This window comes from Bombus impatiens, unplaced genomic scaffold, assembly GCF_000188095.3.
Source record: "Bombus impatiens unplaced genomic scaffold, BIMP_2.2 scf_1183, whole genome shotgun sequence".
Taxonomy (NCBI): domain Eukaryota; kingdom Metazoa; phylum Arthropoda; class Insecta; order Hymenoptera; family Apidae; genus Bombus; species Bombus impatiens.
Window position 1 is genome coordinate 87,025 of NT_177602.1, and position 22,997 is coordinate 110,021.

The 22,997-nt window shown below is 37.9% G+C and overlaps 1 protein-coding gene and 2 long non-coding RNA genes across 3 annotated transcripts; 1 reads left to right on the forward strand and 2 right to left on the reverse strand.

Moving 5' to 3' along the window:
• Positions 1–2: 2 nt before the first annotated feature.
• On the reverse strand, positions 3–3,580 carry LOC117152343. Its single transcript, XR_004462694.1, has 3 exons — positions 3,498–3,580; positions 2,658–3,390; positions 3–2,556 (listed from the first exon to the last, which is right to left on the reverse strand). It is a non-coding gene; the product is annotated as an uncharacterized LOC117152343 (long non-coding RNA).
• Positions 3,581–4,114: 534 nt separating this feature from the next.
• Positions 4,115–12,483, reverse strand: LOC112213763. Its single transcript, XR_002947672.2, has 4 exons — positions 11,417–12,483; positions 10,796–11,210; positions 4,328–7,514; positions 4,115–4,269 (listed from the first exon to the last, which is right to left on the reverse strand). It is a non-coding gene; the product is annotated as an uncharacterized LOC112213763 (long non-coding RNA).
• On the forward strand, positions 4,115–13,504 carry LOC100745106 (brain-specific homeobox protein homolog). Its single transcript, XM_024371186.2, has 3 exons — positions 4,115–4,467; positions 5,467–5,719; positions 12,463–13,504. The coding sequence occupies exons 1-3, from the start codon at positions 4,129–4,131 to the stop codon at positions 12,711–12,713; spliced, it is 843 nt and encodes a 280-aa protein (XP_024226954.1). The 5' UTR covers positions 4,115–4,128; the 3' UTR covers positions 12,714–13,504.
• The last annotated feature ends 9,493 nt before the right edge of the window (positions 13,505–22,997 follow it).

The following is a 22,997-nucleotide window of genomic DNA, read 5'->3' on the forward strand; positions in this document are numbered from 1 at the left end:
GTGGTAAAATCGCGTTTGCAAGAGATCGACAGTTCTTTGGAAGAATTAGACGAGAAACAATTAAGCGATCGTTTCACACATCCGTTTGCGAAAACTTACGTGTCATGATTGACTTTCAAATATGCGTGTAATTACCGTCTGGATGATGAACGATTACGAGTACATTATTTTTATCCTGACGAATCTCCAAGCGGTTCGTTTACGCTGCTCTTAACTATCTGCACTGCGCTCAATGCTCTGGATTTTTATTAGCACCAAGAATATATCGAATATATTAGATATAACTCGGTTTTGTCTCGCATTATTCCACAGAGACTTCACATATCGACCAAAAAGGCACGAAAGGTAACGAACAATTCCTAGGAATATTGGTCGAGATGTGACGCACAAATCAGCAAAGTAAGAAGGAGATATTACTCCTTCCATCTTTATATTTATATATTTTAACGTTTCTACCTTATTATATCTTCATTTTCCATTATTCCATACGTCTATGTTCCTACTCCTTAAGCTTCTTCTTTAATTCCCACACACATCACCAGACTTTACGTTACTCCAATGCATTACATACACGCAAACATATTTCTATGTTCCTAGTATCTACGTTGTATTACATGTTCTTACATTCCTACATAAACACCATCTATACAAAGCTTCTCCGTCGATTATAATTAAACATCGCAGCCTGCGAAAAATCGCTTCAGGATTCTCAAAGTACGTTAGCCATCGTGTCACCACAGTTGCAAAGTCGCTCAACTTTATTTGCCTTGTTCGATACACAGCACAAAGAGACCAGTTACAGACCATTGTACGTAGCTGGAGCTGTTTGGTAAAACGCACGTGCAACGACGCAATCGTCTGTAAAACCTGAGCCGATGTATCCATCCCTGACATTAGAGCGAGGCTGTCTCTATTTAGGCGACGGCGGAAGGGGAAGTGGCGCGTGCCGGCATTTAGACGGGGTTGCTTCCGCGATTATTGGGTAAATTAACATCCCGGTAATTGTGTTACCGACGAGTGTCCATTCATCCGTTCCGTCGATCCCTCGACGGTCCGCAATACGGCGTAGCCGGCCCTCGATGTCGATAGCAAAGCCGAAAATCCCGTCCGCAAGCTTAGCGCTGTCGAAACTAGCCCCCTGTTCCCCCTGATGTTCCGGAAACCGCTGGCAAAGTCCACCGCCGCGCTCTAAACACACCCTCTCGGGACTTGTTACACGAGAAATCGCCAACCTTCGCGGCATCATTTAGATACTAAACGACTGTGACTATCATGCATCGTTTGATGCATCTGATCGTTAGTGGCGAGACCTATTTTCGGCGTTGGAGGTAGGAAAGGATGGTCCTGTGTTTTTCTCCTTCGTGGGGATTACAAGGTGTTACAAACACTGAACGTGTCTCCTTGGGTTAACAAAAATGCCTCGTCACGATAGACAGCGAAATTACATCTTGGTTACCTATCGAAAGATGGAAAAGTGCATAGATATAAATTTTTGGAATTTTAACTTGGCTATGATTCGCAGTTTGTCATATGGATGTACATGTGTATACAGTGTGTAAGGAAGTATAGGAAATAGAAATGTAAAATTGTGGAAGTATGGAAAAATGAAGATAACGGTATGTAAGAATGTAAGACTATAGAAATATGAAAAGATATAAATACCCATAGAAGATAGGAATGTATAAGTATGAGTACAAGTATGGAAAATAGAAAGGAGAAAGGGACGCAGATTGAGAATTCGTTAAACACTATGAAATCTTCTTCTCAGTAGGTGCAATTAGCGGTTGCATAGGGCGTCTCGTCGTAAAAATTGCGTTAGCATCTACGACGTGATGCCATAATAATTCCATTGATCGAGAGCCTACGCTAAGCTACAGAGGATCATACACACGGATATACACGAACACCTATCTATTTTGGACCTACATCGTAAGTATCTACATCCTGCGTCGTGTACACATCGTCCAACGAGTAAATCTAATTTTGATCCGCCTGCTCCTCCTGATCCGCATTCTCCATCCTTTCAAGATTCGATACAGATGTATTGACTTGCGAAAAGCTTTTATATACTTCAACGCAGACGGAGGATCAATACTTATGAGAAAGAAGTAAAAAAGGAGATAAAAAACAGACGGAGAGAAAGAGAGAAAAAGAGAGAGAGAAAGAACGTGATGAAATGCGAACAACAATAGACAAACGAAATGCATCGCCTTCTTCAAGAAGGTTTTATTAGTTTTTCGTGAACAAGAATATGAAGCTACTATATCATCATATTACCTTCGCTCTTCTAATTTAGAATTTCGCTAACGAAATACTACTTCGATATAGCAGAAGAACTCGAAATACAACATTTCTTCACGTTCCTTCGTTCATATACAACCATAGATTCCGCGAAAAACAAAATTTCATGCCGAGAGGAAAAACAAATACGACCAATAGCGTAGAAAATAAACGATCGAACCTCTGCAACGTAAAGAAATACCTTAAAATTCATCTGAAATTCTCCACCAGCCATCTTCGGAACAAAGGACGATCGGCGGATCCTCGGAGGGAATGCTTAAAAAAAAAAAAAGAGCAATAAAAACCAGCGAAAAAAAGTAAAGGAAAGAAAAAGATAAAGGCGAAAGAAATACAATTTAAGCGGTAGGAAAAGCTACCTCAAAGGTACACGCGTGAACACCGTTATCGTGGAGTGGATGTGAATGCACAACGACGACATGGGGAACCACGAATACAGAACATCTCGTTCCTCCACCTCCACCTCCACGGTTTCCTCCTCCCTTTCTCTTTCGGATCCGGCACCGAGGGGGTTGCTCCGGCGAACACAAGGGTGAGAGAGAACCGCGTCGGTGGCTAGGAAATCCTATGACGAAACAGCATCGTGTCCATGGTAACGGCGCCAATGGTACCGCCCCGCGTTCGCCACGGGGCCAACCGTGAGGGCGAGTGGCGTCGCGACGCCGGCCAATAACAACGTGACTCGAGCCCCGCGATATCCGCTTCCCAAGCTTTACTTTTCTTGACCAGTTAGAGCGGCTGAGGGTGGAGATGATCGCGCGCGCGGGGGGTTGAATCGCCTTGAATCGCGCACCGATACTCCCTAAACGTCGACGAAGAACGACGCGACGCCGCCACGATCCGCGAGTTCTTCCTTCCTACAGCTGCTTGCCTTCGATTCCCCTTTCAATTCAATTAGAATTTTCCGCTGCAAGCCGCCCGTGCAACGCGCCAAAACGAGTCTCGCCTGCCACAGTGGATTGCCTGTATATTTTTGTTTCTCTAGTTTCTTTAGTGCAGTAGTGCAGTTTACGCGAGATCAAACACGTTTGGTGATCCCAGCACGCGAACCGGGACAGTGTACGTGTCCATTTTTTGGAGAGTTTGCAGCCCCTGAAACCAGTTTCTGCAGCTTAGTGCTTGGTGAACGTGATGATCAGGATTTTTGGTGAACTTTGGCCAAGCATCGGTTCGATGGCGGTGGTCGTTGGAATATTTACCATGGATTGAACTGGACTAATTGTTTGCTGACGTTGATTGCAAGACTGCATTTAGGACGAAAAGTACAGATTGTAGAGTAATCGAAGACGTTTATATCTGTTGTCAGATAGACGTTGATATGTACTGCGGATTGAACTGGATGTTGAGAAGTAATTGGTCGATGAGTTGGTTACAATGTCGCCTGGACTTCTGCAAGATATAGAACGTAGAGTTATTGAAGACGTTTGTGTCGGTCATCTGATAAATGGCATCTTATTGTGCGGTTGTAAGATGTAGAGTAATTAAGGGCACTTACACCGGCGAATGGAATGTTTCTATGCGGATTTCTAAAATGAGATAGAAGAAGATACCAGGGCTTTTCGAATGGTCAAGATCTTCAACGTTGAATTGCCACTCGTCGATCGTCGAACAAATAACATGAAAACAAACTAATAAAGCGAGAAAAAATAAAAACACTTAGTTAGAGTTAAAAATTCAAACGAATGAAATCAAGCTTAACGGTATTAAACTTACATGATTGATATATATATAACTTTTTAAAGAAAACTTCGCCAACTATGTAACAAACAAGCAACTTTCAATACAAATAATCGAAGTTCGATAGCTGAAAAGTTGCTCATTTTGGTAAAAATGCAGTCCACTTGTCAGCAACAACAGGCCCAGCCAGGTCAGAATGGAACTTCCGCGAGCAGAACATCGTTTTTGATAGAAGATATCCTGAGTCGTGGAACCGCTCCACCGCATTCTCATCATCAACTTCATCATCAGCACCTCACGTCCGGTCACGGAGTACAACATCAGCAATACCAGCAATTCGCCAGTTTATTACCTGGTTATCCTTCTGCACCGCCTACGGCAACCTTCTTCCTGGGACCACTTTTTGGTAACACGGCGATGGGGGTTGGCGTGGTACCGGGAGTTACTGAACTTGCGGCCTTGAAGCACTGCCGTCGACGAAAGGCAAGAACAGTGAGTGAAACCACTTGTAATCCTTATCTTTTGCCTCTTCCACTGGTGGTCGTTTGCATGATTCACTCGTCTCGATACGAAGATAAAAATACCGGAACGTTACGGCTATACAGACTTGCTTTTTAATTCCTTCATTTTCTTTTAATTACTGAAAACATACAAATGCGCTATTCACGAAATCGATATTGATCTCATTGGAATAAGAATGATTATGATTATAGATTTATTTTCGTCGTAGTTCTTTCATTATAATTGGCAATTCTAATGTTAAAATATCGAATCGTACTCGTAACGCGGATCGTACTTCCAATTCAGCCACGAAGTTTACTTATAACTGTGATTTGAACTATTAGAAATTTAGATTGAATTAATTTTAGTTTAAACATTAACCGGATTAAATTTCACGACATTTTGCATCCGACATGGTGTTACAACAGTGGACAGTTACATCTTAAATTAACTTCATTTAAATAGCTACTAAGAAAATGGCAAAGCAAGGGTTCGAAGCATTCTGTGTATGTTTCTTATGTCGAGCCAAGCTCTTCCATAGTAAATTTCGCAACTGTATTCTTTCCTTAATTTTTACATTGTCGCTCTAGCTTCTGTTATTAACGTTTCCTGGTAATTTAGCCAATAGAGAAACCAAAGCTATTTAGTAATAAGCGTAAGCTTGTTTGAAGTGGTTTGTTGCGCTAAGAAAATTCCATTGTCCGATCACCTAAATTCTATCTTTGCTCGTTTTCACAGCTGCGATATTTTACCTTCGGCTTCCTAAGTATGCTACTAATGAAATTCTATATGAATTTGGTATGACAAGATTAAATACAAACGGTTAACAACGTTCGTGGAAATGTCACGGGAAATAATTTAATCGTCGAAACAATATCGATCGATCGTGCAAGTAATTTTATCAAACAGAACGAAATTACTAAAAACGCTATTGTCGAAATAAGTAAAAGTTCGTACAGGCTTGCAAGAAATCGTTTGTGTCGTATTTAGGTGTTCAGTGATCAACAATTAGCGGGTTTGGAAGCTAGATTCGAGGTGCAGAGGTACCTGAGTACACCGGAGAGGGTAGAGCTCGCGGCGGCTCTTCACCTCTCGGAGACCCAAGTGAAAACGTGGTTTCAAAATCGGCGGATGAAGCACAAGAAACAATTGAGGAAATTGAACACCAGCGCCGGAAGCAATGGCAACCAGAATTCTAATCAGCAATGCACCGGTCAATCCGTTTCCGTTACATCGCCTGCCGGTAAGCAAATCTCATATTCTTCCATCCTGATAATAATTAAAGCTAGACTTCGTTTACAACAGAATCTAGAAAAGATTGTTGCAGATTCAGGCTCGATATGCGTTACAAATAAAACAGCTAACGTGTACACATTTTTTTCAAGGGTTTAACTTTCGCGTAATTATGTAATTAAGGGTTTAACTCTCGCCTGACAATTTCGCGAAAGATTAGTAAGTTTTGAGACCGTGATGGTATAAAATTGAACGAAAATATCTATGTTTTTCCGCGTTTTTATAAAAAAAAATGGAATTATTGACACTAGGAACGATTAACAGTTACGAGAGTTTATCACAATCAGTATATCATATGTCTCGTCTGATATACGATCTTACATTAGCGCTAGAAATGATTAAGAATTACGAGAACGTATCGTAACTAGTATATATCTTGTCTAACGTACAATTTGTTTGCAAGTTATGTTTTAAAGCGATTCGTGCAAGAATCACTTCAACGTTTGCGAAAAGAATTCTTATGAAATGAAATATGAATCATAGATCGTGATTTTCGCTATTGGCGACGTATCTGAATCATCGTATTCGTAATATCTTTGAATATCTATCTATCTCTGAAATCTGTTTATAATTGCCCATACAATTCTTAAAATCTTTGTGTCAGCAATATCGTTTTGTAAACTCGAATTCAAAGCGTCGTGTATGTATTCTACTCGTCAGCGACTTGCTACTTATGCGTTTGAACATCGAACGTCTATTTAAACTTTTATTTGAACACGTGAAAGTTCCAACGTCTTGCCCTCTGAACAACGAATTGAACAATACATTCGACTTTTCTTAAAGCGAATACAAGATTTTGTTTTCGTAATAAAATTATTACGGATCGAACGAGCTGCATACACGAAAGTTGGGTAACAAATTGGAAAGGTAAAAAGACTTTGAGGACAGGTGATCAGACAGGCGAAACGGGCGATCACGACTTCAGGGGAAAGTTATAGCTGATAAAATGGAAAGTTAGCTTCCTATTATAAACTCGATGACGCTTAAAATTTTCACGCATCGCGTAGCTAATGCAAGCGTTTAATTGCAATTGCTGGAACCCCCGTGCAGTTTCGTATCCGCCTAACAATGCGTAATTACCGCTAAACACATGTATCGACTTTTCGATAAACACGCGACCGCTCGCGTTGCTTCGCATCAATTAGCTCGGATTAACAACACGATGTGTCCTACATAATCAATTGCTCATAAATCATATTTGGAATTCTACGTCGGCAGGAAAAAAAAAAAAGAAAGACACTCTATAAAAACTGGGAACAAGTCCGCGATATTGAATATCGCTCTTGAAAGTTTAAAAACGTCGCAAACATATCGAAATGATCAAAGTTTTGTTAAAGTGATATCTCGTTTGCAATGTTCTTTCTTTTTTTCTTTCGGTCAGTTTGCGTTATCGAATCCTGTTTTCTCATATAATTTCACGCATGCGAAGAAAAGGGAAATCCTAAGGATTTTTAAAGATGTCCTTCTTGCTATCGTTTCTTCGTCAGAAATAACGATCATATTCGTCCGATTCAGAATCACGTTCATATTTCTGCTGTTTCAAGTGAATTCTCGTATTCTAATTGCGTAATTTAAAAGCTCAACTTTTTCGGAATACGCCTCGTGATGTTAGTTGGATTACTGATCAACGGTGATCAGACGATTTAGTCCCATCTTCTTCTTGAGAAAACGCTTCTATCATTCTTCTGATCTCGATATCAACTAAACGATTACCAGTCTTCGCATCTTTGTTCATTTATGGGAAGCTGTAAAAAGGAAAAAGAAGCGTGAAATGCACGTAACACGCAAGAATATATATCGAAAGTATCAATACTCGTCGTTATGGTATTTATATAACAAATCGCTGCTTCTGTCCTACTCTTTTAAAAATGTGAATTTGTAGAAATACTCGCAACCTGATAATTACAGTAATCGTATTATTGTACGCTAAATTCCGATTCAAACTAAATATTTACCGAGGAGATAGAAAAGAGGAGACGAGGAAAAAAGATGAAGAAAAAACTAAAGAAACGAAGTGCAGTTGGCGGACAGATAGAGAATTGTTAACGATTTCGCGCGCAGTAATTGGTCGTCGTCGTAGCCAGCAGAAAAGTAATAATCGTGGCTGAAAGTAGATGGTGGCTTGTGTATCGCAATTAAATCATTATTAGTATAAACTTCGTAATTGTGATTATCAATTTGCATTCGAGCGCGGGCAGCGCGTCGGAATTTCCGTGTACGTCAAATAGTTCCCTGTTATCATGCTAATGGACCATATAATGCAACCAAAATTCGGCTGGCAATAAATTACGCAACTTTAGTTAACTAACCAGACCATAACCGAGGTCGCAGTAACTATAATGATTAACTACCGTTGCATGGATAATGACCGCTTTTTGCCGTACAATTTCCCACAATTCCTATCCTCCGGTTTAGCCCTCTGTTATCCTTCCTCTAAATTCCGCTTCAACAGGCTTTCGTACGCTCGATTATATTGTTTCCGTATTCTTTTATGAAGAAAATGCGAATAACAACGATGCAATGAGAGAGAGACTCAAAGGAAAATTGGTAGAGGAGGATGACATAATTTTTCATTCGAGAAAACTGTATACAGAAGAGCGTTCAGACGATCAATATTATTGTAGATATTTGAGATTCTCAACATCGTATTGACGGTATATATCGATCGTCTGGAGGATCTCTTAGATGCGATAACGTTGAGAACTTTAAATATTGACAATAATATTGATCGTCTGAACGATCTTTAATAGAGCAATATGCGCATCTCTATGTTTCTAAATATTGAAACAAATTCTCGCAAATAAATGATATTTAAGGATTAACACGACCGCTTTCAACATTTAATTTAAAATCGTACATTCATTGTCATCTCTTTCGTTCGTCTAATATTATGTAAATTCTTATATTAATTGATTAATCAGATAAGTTAAACGAACGAAAGAAATAACAATGAATGTACAATTTTAAATTAAATTTTGAAACCGGTCGTTCGACCGCCTGGTAGGATAGCATTGCTGTTAAATTGAATTGTCTTCGATTTTCGTAAGATTCGCGTAAGATTTTTACATCGGATTTCAACGTCAAATTATACGGCGCAGTTATAAAAGAAGTATTTTCATTCGTTATTACTAATTTAATCTAAGTATCTTCGTTTATCAGGCGCTATCTGTTAGCACTTCACAATCGAAAATTGTTACATCGCAGTAAACGAATAATAAATGTCGATATGTATCTCCTACTAGTTATCGCGACGACGATGTTGTAATGATATCGTAATATGATACGGGCTATCGTTTTTAGTTTTAAGTTATAGTTACGACAAGTTGAAATATAAATGAACATGTAGATTTAGAGAGTAAGCAACAGAGTAGTAATATTTCTTGTTTCACTTTCAAATTTCGATTCTGATTTGTTGATTAAAAAAGAATTCATTTACATGCAAAGCTCTCTGTATCGCGTAAGTATTTATCACGTGAATTACAACACCGTAAACAACGTAGAAGACGAAACAACAGCGTCGTGCAAATAGATCGAGCAATAATTCCCGATAACTGTACCGCTTTGTGCACGCACAATGGTGCACGATCGACGCTGTTATAATGTAGTAAATGCCGTGATCTGGGAATAATTAAATCGGATTGCTCGCGTGAATTGATTTAAAGCTGTAACGTTCACGTTCGCGAACGAAAATACTGCTTTATTCCGCTTACTCCTTCTCGGAGGAACCTTTCCTCTGAATTATTTTAAAAAGATATAAAATTAATCCTAATGCTATTCTTAATACGCTATTCTAACCAACTGTCTTGTTTATTAAACTTTCACTGAGAAAACGGCACAACGTACGGTTAAAAATACATAAGAAAATATACATTCCCAAATTTGTACAATTTTCTGGGTTCTAGAATTTTCATATATATTAGCTTGTCTGAAAAGTTTCTTTTATAAGGTTTAAAAATATATATCAGCTTGTCTGAAAAGTTTCTTTTATAAGTTTTATAAGGAAATAACAGATGCACAACATTTTTTGTTTTATATTATTTTATTGAATTATGTATGATCATGATAATGGAAATAGAACAAAATGGGTCATACATAATTTAATAAGATAATATAAAACAAAAATGTTGTGCATCTATTATTTCCGCATAAAACGATAGAAACTTCTCGGACAACCTAATATATTACCGCAATTGTACTGTATCTAAATACAATATGATGAGACAGTTGCAAAAATATAACGCAGTAAATATTCAATTCCTCGTAATGCCGGCATTATATATAATGTAACATACAGTGCTTGATAAAAGAATGTTTAAAATTGATATGAATTTTAGTAACTTTCGATGTTGATAACGATCATCTATTCTGCCGTATATATTATATTTCTTCATTGCTCTTATTAAATGTAACTTCATTTTGTACAATCATGACGTCTTTCTATACTTCTTATTTTATAAACTTTCCCTTGTCCGCCACTGTATATTACATATACGCATATACATATACAATATCAATGTATTATATCTTACATACGTTATATTAAACAATAAAATAGAAAATGTATGATACATCTATATCGTATTAAACACCATAAGGCGGTATATTTTTCCAACAATGTTGTATCTTCACGAAACGATCGCTCTCTGAACCGGGGGTGCACGATTCGAACTCACCCCCGACCCCGTTGCGACTTACACCGCATCTACTCATAACCTTCGGCAAGTTGCTCGTCTCGGTAGCCAAGATGGCTTCGTTCGGTAGGAAGGGCTAACGAAGTTAGTAGACGTCTCCTTGGTAGCCAAGAAGAAGGGGGTTGTAAGGGGTGGAAAGCACGTAGAAGATGAGACCGCCTTGTCCTCGAGAGACTCCAACGGATACCGTCTAAGGAACCCACTGCAGAGTTACGACACCCCACCACCAATTTCTCTCTCTCTCTCTCTCTCTCTGTCTATCTATCTATCTCTATCCATCTATCACTTTCTTATCGCATGTTTCTCTGTTGCTCCCGACTGAACGTCTTACGAACCTTGTTCTTACCTCTTGTCTTCTCGATTCGGTCTTCGAGAAAATTAGTCAATTATCGGCTAAGTGCTTGGCCAGACCTACATTCACGATTGCCCACGGCCGAGGGCTGCTGTCGAGGACCTTATAGTTGTGTACCGGCACATATCTGACCCAATTTGATCAGTCGATTTTCTGACCACCGAGATAAGAACCGGGGAGGTAGCTTTTTAGAGGCATTTTCTCTGTCGGTTACGCTTCCTTTCGGTTTCGTTAGGGTTTCGTATAACGTCTGGTGGTGCGTTTGATTAGCTTCGAATCGTGGCAATTAATGGCATTCGTATATTTTCTTCCTTCTTCCTTCTTCTTTTTTTCTTTTTTTTTTTTTTTTTGAGGTAAAGAAATTGGAAGATGACGAAGAATCTTGCGTATTCGGAGATCTGAAATTAATAAGAATGCTTCTTTGAGATACGGAAACGTAGAATTCCTATATGAAATTCGGTTTGAAATTCATGATTTTATAGGCGATTTCAATGAGAAATTTAATTTAAAGTTGTCGATTCTGTTTGTAGAACTAGTAAATTCTACCAGACGAATACATATCTATAATTTCGATGTAGAACTCTCAGCGAATATCCTGCCTTACCGTGGTCAAATTCCTCTTGTTCTGAACTGTGTTTACACTGTTTCCCGTCAATACGTTAACCACTCGTTAAAATAGTAACCTTCGATTATTATGTTTATTTCTTTAACTAAATGTCTTCGTGCTACTTTTGTTTTCTTCAAACAGAACGAAGATGAATTTGAATTAATCTCTTCTACGCGAATTTGTACAGGAAATATATAGAAGTGGAGGGATGACAAAAAAACATAAAAGTACAGAAGAAGCGGAGTATAGAGATGTTGACACCTAGACATGTAGAAATACGGAGATTTACAAAGCTAGGAATATAAAAATATACAAATACGTAGATCTAGGGATCTACAGACTTGGAAGTACAGAGATACATATTGAAATCTAAAGATATCGAGACCTATAAATTTACAGATCTAGAAATATAGGAATACTGAACCACAGAATCCTAAAAATCTGTAGACCTAGGAATATATGTAACAGCCTGGAGATCCAGGTATCTGTAGATCTAGAAATACAGACTTAGGAATCTATGGACTTACAAATATAAAAATATGCAGACTCAGCCTGCTTCTAGATACTTCTAGGAATCCATAAGCATAAAAATATAGAAATATAGAAACTTATAGAGACTAGGGGCTGTAGGTGCTAAGTTTCACGTTTATGGTGTAACGCTAACTTAGATTTAGGTTACTGGATCCTATCCAAAATCTACAATGTATGGATAGAGAAGTAAATGTACAATATAGAGACTTAGGGATCCATCGACATAAAGATATAGAAATATAGAAACTTATAGAGACTAGGTCCTAAATTTGACGTTTGTGGTGTAACGCTAACTTAGATTTAAGATAATGAATCGTATCGAAAAACTACGATGTACGGATGGAGAAATAAATATACGATATAGAGATTTAGGGATCCATCGACATAAAAATATAGATATATAATAGACACATAATCATACGACACAACATAATCACACAAAAACTCGTTAAAAAATCCCATAAACTTGCAGAAATAAATAACGAGCTTGTTTGCGATGAAATTGTTTACAGAACGACCGGTGGATTTCTCTCTGAGCGGCGGGCGAGAATCACGGGCGAGCAGTGACGCGCCGGTAGACTCCGACGACGATGAAATCGACGTTCTAGGTGACGAGACGCCATCGCCAACGCGAACAGGCAATATTCACGTCTCTAGGCGTGCCGGTTCACCGACGAGTTTTCATCAGATCACGTATCGTCATTCGGTTAGCCTGTCTCATCAACCCCAACACGGACAAGCTATTCAACGCCAACATCGCTGAAACGAAACAGTACAAGGTTGATATTGCTCTTTCACACGGGAGAACGTTTAATCTGAGCTAGTAAATGCAGACATTGCATCGAAGAACGAGAAACCGAGTGATCGGTCTGAGAAATTGAAGGAAGATTTGAGAAGGGAGAACCGAGAGAAATCACGTGGATTTTTCTAAACGCTCGAATCGTTTCTCTCAAAGTGCAGTCAATCGGTTTAAACAACTGTTAGGAAGTCCTTCGGGAAATACGAAGATCCGCAATGCGATTTCGAAAGAATTTCCTCGACGACATTTTCCATTAATTGTGAAATTTTATTTATCGGAGCAAAATGTTTCTACAGATTGATTTAGACAATTTGAATATTTTCATTTAAGGAACGAGAAGAATTGACGATTCTAAACCACCTAGATCCGACGATGGATGATAAAAGTAATACTGTCTCGCTTATCGAACAAGATTGTTAGGAGGGACTCTTCGTTTTGAACCAGTGACTAATAGAACAACGTGAAAGAACGTGAAAGAAATACGAACGACACTTTCAGTGTTAAGAATGAATTTGTGATTGAAGGAATAGTGTACAATGAAATGGTGTAATATAAGAAGATCGAAAGACTCGAGACGATGTAGAAAGTGTAAACGACTTGTAAATGACTCTTTAGCGATTAGAGTCTGGTCGATCTCTCGCGACACTTTTTATAGCGAAATGCCATAATAAAGCTAGTCTGTTTCGAGTCACTTTTTATAGCGAAGTAGAAAGTTAGCTTGTGATTCAAGTTGGGATTAAAATGTCATGATGTAACGCGATGTATAATAATCACTTCCTCCCTTTCCCCAGTTAGAAGTCCTTTTTATAGTTACGATTCGATTCAGTGTTACTTGTTTAAAGACAGGAAGATCACATTTTACGATCACGCGTTGTCATTTGAACGGGTGTGATTTATTTAAAAAGAAAAGAGGAAGAAAAAGGTTTGTACAGATTCGTTATTTTTCCTTCTCCTTGGCTAAATTTCCTTAGAGTTACATATTACAATTCGTATAACTTTTATTTATTTAAAATAAGAGTCATTTATTTGGAAGAAGAGAGAAGGAAAGAAGAGGAAATACTGTCGTATAAAATTATGCAGTTTCTTTTTTAAAATTCTATATTTTTTTATTTAAAGTAAGTAAAGCGAAGAGTTAAAAGATAGACGAACTAATTTTCAAATTAGATTTGGCGCGTTCCTATAGACGACAGATAAGTATCGTAATTGACATTTATAGGTTGTCGCGGGTCATGAACGACGAGGTCGCCTTTCGTGCAACATTATCATTCCGTTAATTGACAGCCTGACATTTTCTGCCCGTCGTTTGGGACATTTTCGAGGCTTAACGCACTCCACGAGCTAAAGAAGCAGTTAATCTCGGCTTAATTCCGTGAATTAAACCGTGAATCATGTTTCATCCCCCGACTGAGCTTCCTTACAAAACTCCTGTACAAAATTAGACGCGTAAGCCGCGTTCGGTTGAATCTTTTTAACGATGTTCTGTTTAAAAGCAAAAGCTAAAAACCATAAGCCATAAGCGAAAAAATAGAAGATAAGAAGAAATCATTATAAAATTTTCAGAACCTTAAATACCCTTCAGAATCGACGTACAATGAATCACCGATCCTAGAAATCTCAAAGCCGAAACCCTCCACATAAGTAATAAAAAGAAGAAAAAAAACAAAACAAGAAGAAAAAGAAGAGATCAACAAATTTTCAGAAGCTGAGAAAATTCTTCATCGGTAAACCACCGAACTCGGAGATTCTGAAACTACAAACTCCGAAAACCAACGAACCAAAAACCAAAAAGGGAAGATTAAAAAGTTTCCACCTAATCGAAACATGATATTTCTTCGTGGAAGATACGTAAATTATCTATCCTAGAAAGCTTAATACCGAAATACCGCGAGGGAACAAGTAATGAAAAATAAAAAGAAAAGATAAATTTCCAGAATCTCCGAAAATTGTGCGGCAGACGTATGAATCCAACAGATCCAGGAGATCGATGTCGAAATGGACGAGGGACAAATGCCAAGGACAAGGACTTTGCCACGACCGTCTTTTGCTACCTGTTGCCGAACGTTAGAGGTCGCGATCGTGTCTAGAAAGAAAGAAAAGGGGGATATCGCGAGCTGACAGTCCCGGAGCGTTTCCGGCTGAGCACGAAGGCATAGGCGGAGTCTGCGGAACACGTCGTGCTGCTCCCAGTTGGGGTGAATCCTAATACCCAGATAATGGGAAGTAATTGCGAGGGATCAGAGCCAGAGCGAGCAGAGTTACTCTCTCACTCTCTTTCTCTCTCTCTCTCTCTCTCTCTCTTTCTGGATTCAGGAGCGTGTATAGAGAGAGGGTGGAGGTGTCGGCGTTCTCATCCCCTTGCGGCGCCGGAGATTCGTGGGGGTGGATGAAAAGGACGGTCCAACAGACGCGCACGCACACACATTGCCAAGCAGAGGGGTGAGAAGAGAGATGAGAGAGGCAGAGACATGGAGGAACCAGAGGATGCGAGAGAGACAGAGACCTATAATCATATTACCCAGGCTAAATCACGCTGCATATTCTCAAATACGGATCTACGATGGATCATGGTGTTTTGTAACGGAAAAAACACTTGTGCAACGATATTCCGTTGATTGTTTGTATGTGGACGATGGAAGACGGTGTTTTGCCGGAGATCGCTCTTTTGGGAATGTTGGATCACTTCTTGCTATATATTTTCGTGGATTATGATTCTGGAAATTTTGCTATTGGCTGTATGAATTTTTCTTTTTCTTTTTTTCTTTTTTTAGGAAATTTATTCTGCTCTGTCGGTTCTTTTCGTTTAGCTTCGTTTGGTCGCTCTGAATGATCGTCTAAGACCTTTGCACAGTATCGTAGGCTGGTTGGTTACATAAGCCGATAATTCGAGGAGAAAGTTTGCTCCTTTGATACAATTAAAGCGTACTTGCTTGGAATTCGATAGGTAAGTGACATTTTAGAGATGTGAAACGCAGGCGAGAAATGTTTAGGTAGGTTTTATAGGGTGATTGCATCTGTATCGAAAAAGAAGAAAATTCTCGGATGAAATCTCTCTTACAAATATGATATTTGTACGGCGAGAAATATTAGGTAAGAGAAAATACTTTTACCGATAACGTTATTTCTCATTCCTTTCCTTCGCCGCTTCATCGACACGTTCAGCAAGGGTCAAGCGTCAAAACCTTTCATCACACCTTCTCCTGACATACACCCTCGTTCAAGATATGAAGAATAAAGGCACGTATTTTATCACAGAAAATGTCTGGAAAAGATTAAAGAACGGTTAATGAATTTTACGCATGTGATGTAACAAACAGTTAGTAAACAATTTGTTAAAATCTTATATAGGACACGAAGTACCAATTCTTCTGAACATACTGTACGATATTAGATAGAAACACATCCATAAAGATTACTACTAGATTGCAGATTGTTTTGCGTTTATGGAAAATTTAAAGATACAAAAATACATATTATACCCATAATACGCAAAAAGTATGTGAAATATCTAAATACTTGTCAGAATGTGTATATATAATGAGCGAACAAAATTTTTGCATATCATAAATGTCCGCAGCCTAATTATCACCAATATTATTCTAACCGATTAAGAGCTTAAAATAAACTTCAACAACGACCAAATCTTCAGAATACCGTGTACCAACATCAGCTTTATTTCGACGCACTCTTTCGGCTCTGTCTACTTTGAACATTCGCATTCAACATTGAATCGTGCGCACGCATAAGCTATATTACAAAATATTTTCTTTGATGTCGAAACGGCAGATCTCAGGTTCGCGATATTGCTCGCTCTCGAATAAGCTTTGTCGTACGCCGAGCAACGGAACCACACAGGCAACAAGCAGAAGAGAAAAGGTAGGAAGAGAAAGCAACTATCTCGTAAACTAATGAGATCATGGCAGGCCATTTATGACGTTTAAATTCCGTTAAGACGTCTGTTATTACGGCACCGTAAATAAAGGGGGAAAATTCGCACCCCTTGCCAGGCAAAAGGGAGACAGGAATGCGGCGAAAATAATGAAATAAAGGACAATGAAATGGCAGGTACAATAGCCAATGGAGCAAGGCTAGGATGGATGAGAATGAACAAGGCGGCAAGTACAGAGAACCCCCGGTGATGCGGACAGGGTGGGCAGAGGAACGACGAGAGAGGCAGCGAGGGGATGAATGGGGGTTGGTAGCTGCGCGGACTAAATGCAGTGGGCGGGTTCCCATTACTTTCATTATTTTCCGTCATAGGGGTTCGGTACCGATATGCGCAGCACAGGATACTGCAGTCTGTAAAGCGCGAGGGTGGCTTCGAATAGACAGCTACCTGGCTGTGTCTTTCACCGTCTCTTCTTCTTTGTCTTTCTTTCCAAGTGTGTGTCACTCCTTGTTCATCTAAAACGGATAATAATCAAGTCAACCTTAATGTTAATCTTAACGTGTACTGTGTAGAGATGGTATACTTAATGGAGGGGATTGTATAGTGAAGTATACAAGTTTTGAAGTCTAAAGCAAAACTACGGGTGCGGTGGGTGCATTTTTTTATGAACTAAAGTACTGATGAGTACGTAAAAAAATAATCAAATATACCTATAGATTACAAGTTAGCATATGAGACAGCACTGGAATAAGAGGAATACTCTTGCACATCATCGGTGTTGTATGATATCTGTACATTCTTCAACACGCTTGGCTGTTTTTATGACCGTATTGAGTCTATTAGAAATAATAAATCAATACCTATGTTTCGTTTGAGAGGCAACTCATTAAGTCTACATAATGCATTGACGCTTGAGATGGATGATGTCTGAATGACTTTATCCTGCAGATGTATATATGTACTTAATACCTTAGGTACTGAGAGCTGAGAAAGAGTTTACTTAGTGAGGAGACTTTATCGTCACAAGGATTTGTATATCTAGGAGTTATGGAATTATTGAAAGATTAGAGAAGATGAAGATGTGATTTTGGAAAAACTATGATCTATGGAAAATTGAGACGTTTACGTGTCTGTAAAATGAAATATGTATATATCGCTTTACTTAGTATTGTTGAATATGATTTCTTAATGAGTTCTACGCGATTAGTATTCTAATTATCTGTGAATTATTGTGTTATATACTTATTCGTTCGGAAATTTATTTTCCTACTTGGAAAAATAGAATTTGCAGCGAACGGATTTAACACAACATTCTAACAAGTCTGAGACTTAACACACAAAAATGTTTTCGAAATATTGTACCAATGATAGGTGCTAAACTCTAAACTTCGATTATTATCATTCATACTGTAACGGGTCTTCCATGCTACAAATTGATATCGTAACGTGTAACGATGTAACGAAGCGAGTTCGTTTATCGCTAATCTGATTTCACGCGGTCGAGATGCTGATGAGAAAATCGCACAATTTCGCCGAACTGAATTACAAAACGTGTTACGCGCCATCCAAAAGTCGACTACCTGATAATTGCATTCGTAACAGCGGTCTATAATTTTCCCTAGATTCTAAGAAAGTATATACAGGGTGTCTGGTCTTGATCTATTATTCTAAAAATCTCAAAAAGTATTTGTACATCATATGAAAGGGAATATTTTTAGAAGAATTACTGGAAACCGGAAAGAAGAGATAAGAGGTGCTTATATTGTTCAATGGAGGCGTTAAGATCAGGTAAAGATCATTTATCTTTATCTAATAATAATAATAATAATAATAATAATAATAATAATAATAATAATAATAATAATAATAATCGGTGTCTCTCGTTAATATTCTCTATGAAAATGTATTAATCAGTTTATATGAAATGAACATTGATTTGGAAGATATTTTCATTCCAAACAATGCAAAACGATATAATTCAATTCATATAACGATTAGTATTCGTTTCAGAATATTTTAATATGTACAATACTACGTGAAATAATCATCGCATAAATAGCTTTTATAAAGAATACGGCAATATTGTTAAAAAATTACAGGAGAAGTCTAAAAAGTTCAGTGATTTTATACCGCTAAATATGATCGACAAATTTACATTACATCGTACGCTAGATTGAGTACATTACAGATTACAAAGTGTATAATCTGAAACAGTACGTCATAGATAGATCAAAGGGGAGAAGATTATCGTACGTACAAGGCACCCCACACGCACGTACTAATTCGAGGAAATTAAATTACGTTAGCTAGTAGATAAGATCTATGAAAGTTTCCATGCAGGATCAATAACAGTTTATAAGCGACCATATTATTGAGAGATGCTTAGAGATTCGATCACATGTTCCTGACTAAGTACAGTCATAATAATTCAATAAAGCATCGAATTCTAACACGTCTGTAGCTGATAATTTTATTAAGATCCCAAAGCAGTAAATTGCAAAATCTTGAAATTAAGAAGGAGACGAAATAGTATGCTTTCTATCGGTTATTACACCTCGGATTTTTATACAAATTTACGTTTTTATGTGCACAACTAGAGAAAATTGACACCTATCTATTAAAAATTATAATCGGTACTTTACTTTGGGTATTCTATGTATTTTTGCACATTGTACGCATTCCGTACATTCTTGCACTATTAAATTTCATCTAAATGCATAAAAATCCACAGTCTACCGATAGTTGACTTGCTCGAGCTTAACTTACCTACAAAAAGATAAAATGATATACCACTATTCGTCGATATGTTAACGAATGATATAAATAATATTATAAATATCATTGCTAGAAATATTACCTTTGAAAGATAAGGAATATGCAAGACTGGATACGAGAGGAACGCAATCTAAGAAGTTAAATCATTCACAGGGCTAAAAGTTTGCAAGCGGTGGTTGAGAGACAACAGCAGTTCTGGTTGGTGCGGCGTCGAGAAATGGGGTGGAAACAGACTCCCAGTAGATTTATTCGAAGGGTGCGTAGAGACCATTGGATTGACACGCGGCGACGTCTTGACAGCTTGTTAGGCTAACGGTTGCGTGCTGTTCATCGAACACGCTTGAGCCTCTTTACTGCTCTTTACCTTGACATTTCACTTCTGATCAAGCGTTATACCATTGTCTGCTCCTTGTTTCCTGGTTGCATCACCATTCTCGAGATCTAAAGTAGTTGTAATCGTAATTACAGCTATCGATCAATATTTTTGTCTAAATATTTTAATGCCTACATTAAAGCTAAGTATATGATACGACAACCAATTAGTCTCAATAGATATAAACGCACCAAGATCATTTTTGAACATAAATTGTGTTACACAGTATGATACATGAATACATTTCGATATTCTTCGACTTTCAGATGACTTGTGACGATTTTTACAACTATGGGATCATGTATTTTCAAGTCCTCGATCTCTGCATGATCTATTGCGAATTCCATGTCCTTGGAATCATGAACTTCGTGATCTGTTGGCATAAATCAATTAATTTTCTACCTTTAAACTAACGAACGATATATTTCACTTTTATTTTAATTAAGTAGTTGATTAATCAAATTCTAACAGCTACGTATTGAAAAAATATTTATCCAACTAGAATAACTTTACAGGAGAAAAAAAGAATGAAAATACCCACAGCATAATATCTGTTGAAATCTGGAGAGCCGGAGGAAGGATCAGGATCGACGAGAGGATATTTGTGGTGCAGGGAACAGCATTACTGTCCACGTGCCGTTTAACTTGATCACCCTGGCCAATCTGGCCTCATTTCAACCTCCAGTTACTACGGCACTTCCGCTAACAAATAATATTGTTGACGACCCTGCGGGGGCGTTCTGATTCGATTTGCTACACTATAAAAGCGTGCTGCTGGGGAGAGCCAGTAACAGAACAGGGAAAGCTTCGCGACGACTGACGAAGATGAATAAAAAGGAAACGAAAGATTCGAGGAGAATGAAAGAAACAGCACAGAGAGGGGGCTGAAAAATTGTATATTACTGATATTTCACTAAAGCACGTTTTTTGAATAATAAGATATTGATCTTAAAGTGATCTTGGTGCAAGGAAAAATAAAACATTTTCAATAAAATAGAAATAAGAGTGAACGCAATATTTGTATTCTAATAGCTAAAGAATGAAAACGAACATAAAATTCATGTTTTACAGACAAGTTTAGTAAGTAAGAGGTATTTTCATCAAAGTTTTCAATTGCAAATAATATGATATGATCTTAAAAAAATCTTATCAATATAAAAATATATGTAGAGGCGAAATGAAAATTTTATTCATTGCAATTGAACGATTTATACTAAGAACCTCTTAGTATCAGTTTATACTAAGAATTGGTTGATATTAGGTTAAGTGAACTGTTGTACCAGTTGAATCCGTAAGTGGGCTCCTATGTATACGAATTTCAGTTATATAAAATATATATTTATACCGCAACAACTTTATGTAAACAGAGTTCTACTATATTACAAAATAACAATAATCAAATACTTTGTTTACGATGGATCGCAAATATTGTAATCAAATCGTAAAATCGTTCCTTATGCCACCAGTTTCACTCTCTTATCAATCTCACTTGTCCAAGTATTAAAATATATCCAAAAAAATCTAAGAAAACTCGACGAGAATCATTTTCATATAAAATCCTTTAATTATCGATTCATTTGTCATAATTAATTATTGTAACAGACTTTTAACGATACATACGTGCGGACAGGGAACACGAGTGGGCAGAGTGGCACGGGTAAATTCTCGTCTGGAAGAGAGGAAGGAAAAAAATAATTATCAACGTGATACAGACGACAACGTGCTGGAAAGCATGGCTACGGTCTAATTAGTCCGGTTATTTAGTTAGGCAACGGAGATGCGAGAAGTTTACTCGGCCGTTCGGTGCTAGAGCCACTAAAGATTCGTATCTCCAGGACGTGTTTAAAAATAATTACCATGGAAGATTCAGCGATAGTCACGGAGTCGTCCTCACCTTTGTGCTTCCTGCCCTATGAAGTGGGCCCTCGTTGTTACGGCATAAAGGCAGCCCAGCCAACCCCTTCAGTACGTCCTCGCGTCTCTTCCGGCACCGCTCGAGTGCCTCCTCACCTTTCAACCACTCTATCACCGCGTTTAAAGAAGTAAAGACCAAAGGTTCTTTACCGTTTTAAGAGGTTAGACCGCTTCGAAAAGGAGTTTATTCGACGATGACAATGTGACAAGGTGTACTACGGGGATATGCCTTATTAAATTGACGGATACACTACACACTGCTCGTATCACGAAACGAATATCGGGTAGACGTTCAATAGACTCGAGAATCGACCGAGAAGGATACGATAAAGAACTAAAGACTAAAGAACTCTTGTAAGTTTAAAGTGGATCACGAAGAACAATCGGCGGAATGAGAGATCACGAGTTCACTAATTTGGCGCGATTTTTGATAGTGGTCAACAATCGGCGCAGTCGTCCTGCCATCTACATAAATCCGCGTTAATTAATTCTATTCAATGTATATAGATACCGCTACCGCTTAGAAATGACTAAACGGTTGTTTATCTTTCACAAGATGAATTTTAATTATAGAATTACGTATAAATTTAATTCCAATGATTTTGTACTTTACTATCGCCATAGCTACGTACGATAGAACATTACGAAGCAGTTAAGAAACAGTAAAGTGATGTTTAAAAAGACAAAGTATTTTTGTAAATGGAATACTCTCGTGATTTTTAATTCGAGGGGAAGCATTAGAGACAGGTGAAAATACACGAGCGACGTGATTTCTCCGATATTTATAGTATTTATATTTGTTTACATATAATTTTCCATATATTATAATTATAATTGTAGTAGGCAAAAACAGTAGTATCGTTTAATAACAGAACAGTCGTACGACAAGAATACTAACTAAAACGTTGTGAAAGAAGAAGAAGTTGAAGGGAAATAGAGAAGAAGGATAGGGTGAGAGGGAATAAAAATGGTTTTCAAGGTTAACGAACGGTGGGTCTTCGACGCTCAAAAACAAGATTGCTGTTAGCCCTTATCTCCTTCTCTTGCGACTACGAGGGATTAGTCTTTTGCGTCGTTTCTCACAGGAAATATTAAATTTCTAGTAGGCGCGTGTATCTTTTTCTCTCTTTCATTCTCAGAATCCTACGACTATAATAACTATTATATCCTGTATAACCGCGAAAATCTCAAATTATTAAAAATATACACCCTACGGATGTATCATTATTGCGCATTATATTGTGCAGAAGTATACTCGTAAATAGATGTATTCTCGAGCTTTTCATTCTCTTTTTTTTTC